The following is a 12,970-nucleotide window of genomic DNA, read 5'->3' as shown; positions in this document are numbered from 1 at the left end:
ATGTAGTGTGAGAAATGTACATACCCTCCGTGTCTACATTACTTAAGGTTTAAACATTTTTATTTTGTTGTGGGAGCAAGAGAAAACTGATGTACATTTTGGTGTCTGGTGATTTAGAATTAGGCCAACTGTCAAATACGTTTTATGAATGGCTTTGTCAGGTAAAGATCACGATGGCATGCAAAGAGTATACAAGAGTAATTTTGCTGATCTGCTTAGGAGTTCTACAGTACTTCAACTTGGAAAAATCCCAGCATGGTCCTCATAGGCATTATCTAAGGCATGTATATACAGTATAGCTTGAATCAACAGTATGTCTTTACCCATGAACCGTATGTTCGTCGAAATGTTTTATGAGACAGACATCATTGTTTGGATATTTATGATGATGTCGACATATATGCACATTTGTGCTTTAAAAGACAGGGAATAATGTGGATTTATTTTGTTTGTTATGTCCTGCCAAATTTCACATTTGTTTCGGTTTGTGAAAAATGAATTTAATTTGCTTTCAGTGACTGATTTTTTTGTATTCATCAATTAAATTGGGAATTTCTTCATGACTGAATTTTTTCTTCCTGTTTCTTTTCTCCTCCATGTGTGGGCTACAAATATATTTTTTAATTAATGTTGTTAATTAATATTAATAATTAATTAATAGTTTAATGTTGTGTTTGATAATGTCTTTGTCATGTTTTAGTCAAGAAAGAGTTTGAAAGTACACATAGTTCAGACTATTTCTTGTTTTTTTATTTGTAAAAAATAAAATAAAAGCAAAAAAAAAAAGAAAAAAAAAAGAACATTGATGACAAGGCACACTAAATCTGTTCTGGTGGCTCATGGCGGCCTAACACTTTACTAAGGCTTTTTTTTTCTTCCTTTATGTCACCCATTTGTATACTGTATACACCAATATATGTTAAAGTGATAAATGACACTGAGCAGTGATATGATTTCACAGAGGAGTTACATCTCTGATTTTCTGAGAAGTGCATGCCACAGCTTTAAAAAAAAACAACACACACTTGGTTTGTGGGCAGAACTTCTGCATGCACTTCCTTTTACCACAAAGAAGCCAATATATTTGAAGAGCAGTGGCAGTCTGTCACTCGAGATACTTGTTCTACATTTAACAACCAAAATGTAAGTTGTTTTTCCTTCTATTTATATAAATTTAATAATAGCTTTCTAAACAATATTTGTATTGCTGTAATTTTACCATATTTTTGTGCATGCAAATTTGTGTATTAAATTAAATTGAGTTTAATTCGATCGTTTATTTATATAATATTTTCTGTTCACAATCATGTTTTCTTTAACAAGCTATACATGTAAGATACAGTTAAAGAGGGCAACATGCGAGTGAATTTGAATACAGTTGTTTTAAGCCCATTTGCTTTAGCAAGCAGACTTTAATTTTACCGCCACAATGATGGTAAAGAAAGTTATGTAATTGTTCAAGGTTGTCAGAAAGTGTTAGGAATGTCTAAAGCATATTGAAAGAAAACCATGTCTGATCTAAATATAGTTTACAGTATTTTTTTTTTTTTTTTTTTTTTTAAATACCGTCTATAAATGAGTTTATGGTCAGAAGGAACAGCAGATGTTTCCGGTGGCACACTGAGATCCACCATACTTTTATTTGAATTTCACTTGTTTGAAAACACATTTTGAGGTTTAATCCATGGATCAATGCCTCTAGACATACAAATACACAAATAAAATATATCTAATTAATTCCTATTTAATGTGTGAATTTTCATAATTGTTATGATAGAAATACCACTAATGATGCATTTTCAATGCAATGATAAGCACTCTTTCACCTTGACATGCAGGTGTGTTAAAAATTAACACATGATTGGGTGAAGGTTTGTATCAATATATTTATCCATAAAACCATTACTGTACACTAGAAAAAGCAGAAATGTTACAGTCCAGTTTGCATGACATTAAATGCACCATGTTATCATTAGTGTTGGCTTAATTATTTGTAACGTGCACTGGATTGTAAGTTGGTTACTCAGTTTTTTGGATGTTTTAACTGTCTCCTTTGATCAAAATCTGATGTTTTCATCTTAAATATGACTTATGAGTAATTTTCTTCAAAGTCTATATATAAACACCACTTTAGCAGCCCTAGCAATACATTTCTGAACACCTCGTGTATAAATTAAGGAGACACCATGTTGACATTTGTTAAAAGGTGACATTTTCAAAGGGTAAAAATAAAATTAACCCGGAATTTTTGTAAAAATTAAATCATTTGGGTTGAAAAACAACCCAATTGCGGCGTTAAAATTAACACCACAATTTGATGGTTTAGTTAAATGTGTTCTGTCCTACATTTACCCAGCCACTGGGCTAAAAATAACCCAATCTGGGTTTTATCCCAGTGTGGCAATATTCCAATATGAAGGGAAACGTTTATCTTGCCAACTACACCAGAAATGTGGCATTCCTAAGTGGAGAGAAAACGTTTATCCCAAATTCAGTAAATCTAACTACACCACCTGGGGGAGAAGCAGGGAAATACTCCCAAACAAAAGGCACACGGATAAGTTTCACCAATCGGGGCAAGGGACATGAGACTGAGACGAGTACGAATATAGAAATTTGTATTTTATTATGACACTTAAGCATCATTTAAAACTTGACATGAAAATATAAAAATCAATCACTTTCCCCTGAAGCACAACAAGCATTTTAAAAACTAAGAACTTCTCCAGGCCCAGGCTTGGCAGGGACAAGGCAGGCCAGCTACAACTTGGGAAGTCACCCAAACCCACTGCAAGTCACACAAAAAAACAAAACAAAATAAAAAAAACCCACACCACACACACACACACTACCTACACCATAAGGAAGTTGTTGTGTTGGCACACTGAGCAAGCTGTAAATGCAGCTAGCCTCCCCTGTCCCAACAAGACTCACTGGCTCCTCGAGAGAAAGAAGACACCAGTTAACCCAAAGTTATACAAACACTAAACAACAAGACACAGAAAGACAAATATTACAAACACTGGTACAGTAGCTAAAACACCCAGGCCCACTGACACCACTAGAAGAAATGGAGGCAGTTGACAACACCCAAGCAGAACCAGAATTATGGCAAACAGAATAAATGACAATTATGGCCACTATAGCATGGAGACAGTAAGGCTCAACATACACCCTCTCAGTAGTAAAGTGGTTAGGTGGAACAACAAACCTGAAACAGGTTTGAGGCTAGGAAACACTAATTTTACTACTCACTCTCTTACTATATGTGGTTACAAAACAAACCAGACATACATCCAAAACTAAAGTAAAACAAAATACATAAAGCCATGAAGCAAAACAGTACATAAAGCAAAACAACAAATCAAACAGAGAACATGACTGTTAAACAAAAACCATTTAATGCAAAGCAATTGCTGAAACAAAACAACCCACTAAGCAAAACAGTTATTGAAGCAATAAAGCAAAACAGCAGTAGCGTCATGTAGCGTCTTCGGCTAGGAGTTTGTCTTAGAGAAGGCTTAGCTCAACTCCGCACTCTTACCTTAAACACAAATATCAGAGTGTGAACCTAAATCTACCAAGTCCCAATGTGAAAACGGGAGAGGTGTACTTACCATTAGATTGAACAAACACCAGACGCGAAGGTGTATGATTACTCACAGGTACCCGGCTCGACATACACACATATCATTCAGCCACCGGCTAAATGTTGCGATCACTTTATGCGATCTCCAGCACCAATTCGCCTCAATGCATGCGCCACCAGCGCCGCTCTAAGACTATAAAAACAACAAATTAGCCTTGAGGTATTCACCTCATTACGCCGTGACAATGCCTGAACGTGCCTGAACGTGCCTGAACGTGCCTGAACGTGCCTGAACGTGCCTGAACGTGCCTGAACGGAAGTGGGCCCCGGAACTGCCAGGGGCGCGAGGGACTCGGAATCACCAAGACACCCATCTGCTTACCAAAAGAAGGGTCCTTAAATAATCGGGTAGCTCTCATCTTATTGGTCTGCCGAAACCATATCCCAAGCAGAGCCAGTAAGACAGCCAATCACTTACCCTGCCACACCCAGTGTTTTTTAGAGCGTATAATTGATTCAAAATACAGAATATGTGTGTATGTCACTTAGAATATTGAAACATTACCGATACTAATTCAACATGTGATTATTAAGCACCAGTGAGGGTCAAAGCACAGTTAACCCTTTGTCTCTCATAGGAGATCCCCTTTAGGAGAAATGTCCCAATCCCCAGCTGAACTGGAAGTTTTAATTGGTTTTTCAACCAAGTGTTGGGTCACTGCCCCAGTAGTTTGAAAAGTGCTGGGTCAAATGCTATCTCACATATTGCCCCTGTTGCTGCATATCAGTCATAAATAGTCGTTCACTCACCAGTTTCTCTTTCTTTTTCTCTCTTGTGTGAATATATATAAAAAAGCAGCTTGTCAAGTGACTGAAAAAACAGGATTGTGTAAACTCCTCTGTCCTGAAGACTCTGTCTGGGAAACTTATGGATTTTTTCGAACTTCAACATAACGGATATAAGTTCTTCTTTGTTAAACAACAACATGCTTTTTAAAATCTGTTTATTATTAGCCATAGATTACGTGGAATATCTGCAATACAGGTGTATAAGCTGTTACTGTAGAAATAGGAACCTATTAAAATGAACGCATTAATATCAATCTATCACTTATGTTGCAGCTAGAACTACTTTCAGAGTCATGCTGTTATTGAAAATTAATCAACACCTTCTGATTCGAGAATTCAACAGCACTATACTATAAAATATATATTATATATTTCCTTATAATAATTATTATGCTGATAATAATAATTAAGCTTTGGAAATAATGGACTATGGTTATAAAGGTAGAATTCTATTGTATGTCAGAGCTGGTGAGTAAATAGTAAGTTATACCATATTAGAAATATGATTTTAACAATGAAATTCAATCTATTAAAATAAATTTGTTCACCCTTAATTGTACAGCATCTGATACATGGAATGGGAAACAGTGGAGGTCAGTCGTTTCCTCCAAGTTCTCAACAGGATCAAGTAAACCCAGGCATCCATGAAGAACAGCCACAGCTTCCGTTGATGTTTAATTACGTTATAGCAGAGCCGCTAGTGCAACACGGGCAAGCTGGCATTTGACCCAGCACTTTCTAAACTACTGGAGCGGTGACCCAGCATTTGAGGCAATAACAGACAGGTCTGACTCAGTTGAAAAACAAATCAAAACTTTATGCTGGGGAGTAGGACAGTTCTCCTAAAGGGGATCTCCTATGAGAGATAAAGGGTTAACTGTGCTTTGGCTGTCATTGGCGCTTAATAATCTTGAGTTGAATCAGAATTGTTAATGTTTCAATGTTTTTAGTGACATACACACATATTCTGCATTCTGAATCAATTATAGGAATTTTTCCTCAAATGGCATTCATGGGTTATTTCTTACGTAATGCATTTTTATGAGATTAAGAACATAGAGAGTCAATAGTTGAATCTCTGTTTTGGTTTCTGCATGCTTATAGTCATTCTATGAGTGTTTAATGTGACAAGTGCAGTCTTTGACACTTTCTACTGCAAGACAGTTCTCATGGAGTGCTTTCTGAAGCCTGAATAAATGGAGCATAAAATAGCCAAAACATACAGTATCTCACAAAAGTAAGTACACCCCTCACATTTTTGTAAATATTTGATTATATCTTTTCATGTGACAACACTGAAGAAATGACACTTAGTAGTAGTGAGTGTACAGCTTGTGTAACAGTGTAAATTTGCTGTCCTCTCAAAATAACTCAACACACAGCCATTAATGTCTAAACCTCTGGCAGCAAAAGCGAGTACACCCCTGTGAAAATGTCCAAATTGGGCCCAGTGTGTCAATATTTTGTGTGGCCACCATCATTTTCCAGCACTGCCTTGACCCTCTTGGGCATGGAGTTCACTAGAGCTTCACAGGTTGCCACTGGAGTCCTCTATCACTCCTCCATGATGACATCACAGAGCTGGTGGATGTTAGAGACCTTGTGCTCCTCCACCGGCATTTGAGGATGCCCCACAGATGCTCAATAGGGTTTAGGTCTGGAGACATGCTTGGCCAGTCCATTACCTTCACCCTCAGCTTCTTAGGAAGGCAGTGGTTATCTTGGACGTGTGTTTGGGGTCGTTATCATGCTGGAATACTGCATACTGATCATGCTCTGCTTCACTATGTCACAGTACATGTTGGCATTCATGGTTCCCTCAATGAACTGTAGCTCCCCAGTGCTGGCAGCACTCATGCAGCCCCAGACCATGACACTCCCACCAACATGGTTGACTGTAGGCAAGACACACTTGCATTTTTACTCCTCACCTGGTTGCTGCCACACACGTTTGACAACATCTGAACCAAATAAGTTTATCTTGGTCTCATCAGACCACAGGACATGGTTCCAGTAATCCATGTCCTTAATCTGCTTGTCTTCAGCAAACTGTTTGCGGGCTTTCTTGTGCAACATCTTTAGAAGAGGCTTCCTTCTGGGACGACAGCCATGCAGACCAATTTGATGCAGTGTGTGGCGTACGGTCTGAGCACTGACAGGCTGACCCCCCCCACCCCTTCAACCTCTGCAGCAATGCTGGCAGCAATCATACGTCTATTTCCCAAACACAACCTCTGGATATGACGCTGAGCACGTGCACTCAACTTCTTTGGTCAACCATGGCGAGGCCTGTTCTGAGTGGAACCTGTCCTGTTAAACCGCTGTATGGTCTTGGCCACTGTGCTGCAGCTCAGTGTCAGGGTCTTGGCAATCTTCTTATAGCCTAGGCCATCTTTATGTAGAGCAACAAATCTAAATGCTTCTTGAATAAATAAGCAAACTTTTATCCCACTTTAGTATAGATCACTGACTACAGGGTGTGGCCCTTTCTTAAGTGAACAGAACTAGTGCCTTAGGGGGCTCCGTAGGGCTCCATATTGTCCTGATAAAATCATTGTCGGAAAACACACAGGGTCCGTAAAAGGCTCGGAGGACGCCCCTGTTTGTAAGGTTTAGTAAATTTCCCAGACAGAGGAGTTTCCACAATCCTGGTCTCTCAGTTACATCATAGTGTTTTCCCCCTCATGTTTTCACACAAGAGAGAGAAATAAAGAGAGACTGGTAAGTGAAGGACTATTTATGACTGATATAACACAGGTTAAGCGATTTTAAGTGGTCTGTCATGGGTTATTCCTTACGCAATGCATTTTTATGAGATTAACTATCATCATATTTGAAGAAGGCCCTATCTGTTTTGGTTTGTGCATGCTTACAGTCATTCTAGGAGTGTTTAATATGACAAGTGCAGTCTTTTACACTTTCTACTGCAAGACAGTTTCTCATGGAATACTTTCTGAAGCCTGAATAAACGGAGCATAAAATAACCAAAACATAGGCTATGTGTACACGGCCCTGTCTTTCTCCTAAGGAATACTAATAATTTGCTTAATGCGATTAATATTGTTAGAAATGGATCTCTATACAAATAAAACTCAAAAAGCTCTAAATGCTTCTTGATTCAGTAAGAAAACGTTTATCCCACTTTAGTATAGATCACTGACTACAGGATGTGGCCCTTTCTTAAGTGAACAGAACTAGTGCTTTAATCAGTTTTTTAAATTTTTTACTCAAGAACAGCTGCCCGAGTCTGACCCACACAACCTCGTTTTAAAAATGGTCCAAACCCAAACCACACTGTCTAACACCATTGCTTTACTTTCCTTGTTTTAAATTTCTATGTTGTCCGCAGTGTCAAGGAATGTGTCAGGTTAAAAAGATGTTTAAGATTATAAAAGCAGAAATGAAAACTAAAATAGAAGATAACACAATTATGACAAATGAACACATATTTGCAGCTGTTGTTATACAGTAAGACCATCCATCCAAACATGTTTAAAAATTTACTTTGATTTAAGATTTATTTATTTATTTTTTAATTGGAATGAAAAGCCTGTCCTTTTCATTTTCTGTTTTTGGTCTTGATGTGTTAATGAACTGGACTTCCCACTCTAATATAAATGTATGTGAAGCTATGTTGCAATTTGTTTAAACCACATATATTCTGCATGTGTGTATATCTTTATATGTAACAAATGTAACTACTCCAGTGTCAGATTTATTTGCTTTTCATATTTTATCATTTTGTACATAAGTAATTACTAGCAAAGGTTGTGTTGCGTAGTCACTACATATACTGTATAAGTTATTTATATTATGTAGTAAAGTATTTATTATGTTATTTTTAAATTATTACTGACATTAGTTATGTGTTGATTTTGTAACAGTTTAAGTTGCAGCATGGATCCACAGTCAAAAATACTGTTCTGCTGGATTTGTCTTCAAGGTACAGAATAACATTTACTTGGGTTACCTGATATTTCCATTTATTTCTGGATATTACTGAATATTGCAAGTAATAAAAAAAAACCCTCTATGTATCTTCTACAGCGATCTTTGCCTCTGTTTTTTCGGATGTGTGGAAGGCAGAAGTTGTCTCTTCAGTGGAGGCGCTGGTCTCATCTTGTGTCGTGTTGCCTTGTAAATTTAGTTACCCTGGCACTCGATTTTCTGACTCTCGGATAAAGGGAATCTGGCACAAACAGACAGACAGAAATGATCGCATTTATGATGAAGATCATCATTTGATTGGAGACAACTTCAAGGGTCGCACAAAGCTAATTGGCCGATTGAGTGAGAAAAACTGCTCCTTGGAGATCGATGATGTGAAAGACCATGACGACGGCCCATTCTGTTTCAGAACTGAACTCCCAGCAGACCAAAAATTTTCTTTTGTGGAGAAGTGTGTGACCATCACTATGAAGCGTGAGTTTGGTTTCGAAATTTACACTTTTACAATTTTTCTTAATGTCTATGTGCCATTTATTTATAGGCTTAGAGTAAAGAGTTCATCTTCCACTTGCCTTTAATAAAACATTAATTTACAGTTTCATTATAATCTGAATGGGCAAAAATAATAATAATTTGAATAAAGCACTTTATTAGGGTTCTGATGGAACAATTTATTTTTATAAAGTTTATAAAGCTGTAAATGTTAACTTGAGATATGACACTAAGAAGTGACAAGATTTTGCAGAAGAATGACACCTCTGAAGCAGCAGGAACGCATCTCTTTTTTTAATTTTGTTCTGGCACACCTCAGTTTTAAAAATACAAGAATTCCTTTGTGGGCAGGACTTTTTCTTGCACTTCCTTTGACCACAAAGGAATATTGGCACTAATCCACTAATATTGGCACCCTTGTTAAATATGAGCAATAATGCTGTGAAAACTTGTCTTTATTATTTAATTATATAAATTCACAAACATAATCAGCTCTCATGAATATCAAACAATTGCAAACAAAAAACAGGTTTGTCAAAAAATATCTTTGTTAAATATAGGTGTGCAACAATTATTGGCACGGTTTTAGCCAAAACTTTGTGCTAGCTCTCTTTGCCATGATAACAGCTCTGAGTCTTCGCCCATAATACCTGATGAGGTTGGAGAATACATGGCAAAGAATCTAAGACCATTCCTCCATACAGAATCTCTCCAGATCCTTCACATTTCGAGGTCCACGCTGGTGGACTCTCCTCTTCAGTTCACCCCACAGGTTTTCTATGGGTTTCAAGTCAGGGGACTGGGATGGCCATGGCAGGACCTTGATTTTGTGGTCAGTAAACCATTTCTGTGTTGATTTTGATGTATGTTTTGGATCATTGTCCTGCTAGAAGATCCAACCACGGCCCATTTGAATCTTTCTGGTAGAGGCAGTCAGGCTTTCATTTAATATCTGTTGATATTTGATGGGGTCCATGATGCCATGTATCCTAACAAAATGTCCAGGTCCTCTGTCAGAAAAAACAGCCCCAAAACATTAAAGAGCCAGCACCATATTTAACTGTGGGCATGAGGTAATTTCCATATGGCTACCTCTCTGTGTGCACCAAAACTACCTCTGGTGATTATTGTTAAAAAGCTCTATTTTGGTTTCATCGGACCATAGAACCCGATCCCATTTGAAGGTCCAGTAGTGTCTGGCAAACTGAAGACACTTGACTGTTTTTGGATGAGAGTAGAGGCTTTCTTCTTGAAACCCTTTCAAACAACTTGTGGTGATGTAGGTGACTTCAGATTGTAGTTTTGGAGACTTTCTGACCCCAAGACCCAACTAACATCTGCAATTCTCCAGCTGTGATCCTTGGAGATGTTTTTGGCCACTCGAACCGTCCTCTTCACAGTGCGTTGAGACAAAATAGACACACGTCCTCTTCCAGGTTGATTCAAAACATTTCCAGTTGACTGGAACTTCTTAATTATTGCCCTGCTGGTGGAAACGGGCATTTTCAATGCTTGTGTTATTTTCTTATTATCGCCACTTCCCATTCTGTGAAGCTTAACAACCTTTTGTTGCACATCACAGCTATATTCCTTGGTCTTACCCATTATTATGAATGACTAAGGAAATTTGGCCTATGTGTTACCTCATATTTATACCCCTGTGAAACAGGAAGTCATAGTTGAGCAATTTCCAGTTCGTAGTCACCCAGGTGTACTAAAAAAATGTAAAATATCAATGGGAATATTCTTCAAATATATTTTTCTCATATGAATTCATATATTTACTAAATATTTTTTTATAAACCCGTGTTTGTGTTTGCAATTATTTGATATCCCTGAGAGCAGAGTATTTTTGTGATCTTTTTTTAACAAAAAAAGATGGCACTGTACATTCTGCAGTTGATGGCATATATACACTTCCATGAAAATGTTTTGGAAAATCCTATATTAACATGTTTGGTTAACCTTCAAGAAGTAGGATCAAATATACTGTATTTATCAAGATACTCTAGAATCAGAAAACTAAAAACAATATACTGGAAAATATAAATGGTTAAAAGAAACTCACACAGCATAAATTTATCTTATAGTTGATATGAACACTGTCTCTGGGCCACTTATCAATACGCTTAGAGTGAAGGGTTCATCTTCCACTTGCTTTTAATAAAATACAAATTTCTGAGTGGGGATAATTAATGTCATTGAATGCAGTTTGAATCATCCTCATATTAATTTAATTTTGACGTTATTGATATAATTTTATTTAATAGTACTAACTTTTCTGTTGTACTTGGTATACAGCTGAACCTGACCAGCCAAAAGTGGAACATGATGAATCTTTCACGGACGGAGCAATTGCCATCTTTAAGTGTTATGTCAGACACACCTGTCCCACACACCACCCAACTATTGAATGGAGTCGTCAAGAGCCTAAACCCCGTTTGTCCTATAAGGATAATGGCTATGGAGTTTGGGAGGTGGAGTCCCTCCTGAGCTTCACTGCCAAAGAGGAAGACGATCACGCTGATATCACCTGCACTGTCACTTTCCACGGCAACAAGAAATCTGCAGTCACTAAGAAGATATTCATAAAACGTAAGACCAGTTAGGTTGTGTCCTTCATAAATAATGATTTTCTTACAGTTGGCTCCTCTGAGCTGATTGAAGAATTGTATAAGAATAATTCAACCAGTTTAACCCCAAAAATACCATTGATACAAATGGCAGGGTTCCCCCCAAAAAGCATCTTTAGAAATAGCCTAGTCACTCGACAACGCATAATATGAAATAGATTATATGAATAAACATACACATTAGCATGATGATCATAGAATTAAAGGCAAATAATTTGAAGCAAATATTTCTATAAAAATTTCTATAAAGTCACAGTTCTGTGCCTTTTATAACTCTTTTTTCAGGTAAACAAAATATCTTTCACATCATTATTCCTGTGGCTGCTGTGCTCGGAACCATCGTTGTATTTGGAACAACATGTTTCTTTGTGACGAAGAGATACAAGTGAGTCTGAATGAAGCATTAATGTTGTATTACTTGTATTTATGCAATTCATGTATCTTAAGGTAATATTGGCATTCATTCATTCATCTTCAGTAATTGATTTATCCTGGTCAGAGATAAGGTGGATCCTGAACCGATCTTCGGAACACATTGTGTGAGGCTGGAATACACCCTGCATTGGACACCAGTCACACACACACACACACACACACACACACGCTCTGTAATGCTTTGTTGACTAATTTATTATTTTTTTTTAATATATCTATAACCATCAGGAGACAGATCCAAGAGCTCCAATCTAGAAATCCAAATGGGTAAGTAATTAATAATATTACCATTAGGCCATTGTGTTATTTTTTTTTTTATATATATAGTTTGGTGGCTTGGCTAAGGAAATAATTAAGCTGTTAATAGTTTTTACTGTTTGTGATTTCATTGCTACTGTAGCACTGATATACTGGCTCTGGTGAAAAAAAACGGATACATTAATTTTCAGTAACAGAGATTTTAAGTAAACGAAATTAGCAGTGAGCATTTATTTCCAAGAAAAGGGGTAGATTGTGGTTTTCTCCTTTTCGGTATGCTGCTGTTGAAAATACCCACATGCCTTTTAATTTCCTGTCATTTTCACAGCTACGCACTATGTAGACGTTGTATAAGTTTGTGTGCTAAAAGCTTATGTAGCTGATCTTTTTCAAAGTTTATATTAATAAAATCCAACTATATATATATATATATATATATATATATATATATATATATATATATATATATATATATATATATATATATATTATATATATATATATATATAATTTTACATGCTTTACACAATATACAGTGACAGCTGATATAAAATTGACTCATTCTTTACACTTGTACAAAGCATGTGGTAACTTTAAATGGCCACTAGACAAAAAATTTAATAATTAAAAAGGATTGATGACATTTTAGCCCTTATATAGTTATGCATTCGTATTTGTCTTTGCAATAGTTCATTCTAAGAGCAATATTTTCAACAATAATGGGAAACTATTACAAACCAGTATTATAGACTTAGATATGGATAAA

The 12,970-nt window shown here is 36.6% G+C and overlaps 1 protein-coding gene across 7 annotated transcripts in view; it reads left to right on the top strand.

Moving 5' to 3' along the window:
- Positions 1–1,040: 1,040 nt before the first annotated feature.
- Positions 1,041–12,970, top strand: part of LOC108277878 (sialoadhesin) — an 18,754-nt gene continuing 6,824 nt past the window's right edge. For 5 of the 7 annotated variants that reach the window (XM_053687191.1, XM_053687190.1, XM_053687189.1 and 2 more), the window contains exons 1-6: positions 1,041–1,143; positions 8,323–8,381; positions 8,486–8,860; positions 11,180–11,473; positions 11,797–11,896; positions 12,175–12,213. In XM_053687191.1, the coding sequence (XP_053543166.1) occupies positions 8,336–8,381; positions 8,486–8,860; positions 11,180–11,473; positions 11,797–11,896; positions 12,175–12,213 (854 nt within the window). In that variant the 5' untranslated portion in view covers positions 1,041–1,143; positions 8,323–8,335. Of the gene's footprint in view, positions 1,144–7,134; positions 7,160–8,322; positions 8,382–8,485; positions 8,861–11,179; positions 11,474–11,796; positions 11,897–11,989; positions 12,046–12,174; positions 12,214–12,970 lie in introns of those variants that run through there. The other 2 variants (XM_053687193.1, XM_053687194.1) reach the window with 2 other exon arrangements.

The sequence above is a fragment of the Ictalurus punctatus genome, chromosome 17 (assembly GCF_001660625.3).
Source record: "Ictalurus punctatus breed USDA103 chromosome 17, Coco_2.0, whole genome shotgun sequence".
Lineage (NCBI taxonomy): Eukaryota > Metazoa > Chordata > Actinopteri > Siluriformes > Ictaluridae > Ictalurus > Ictalurus punctatus.
The sequence above is the reverse complement of the archived record's forward strand: the minus strand, read 5'-3'. Positions and strand labels throughout refer to the sequence as shown.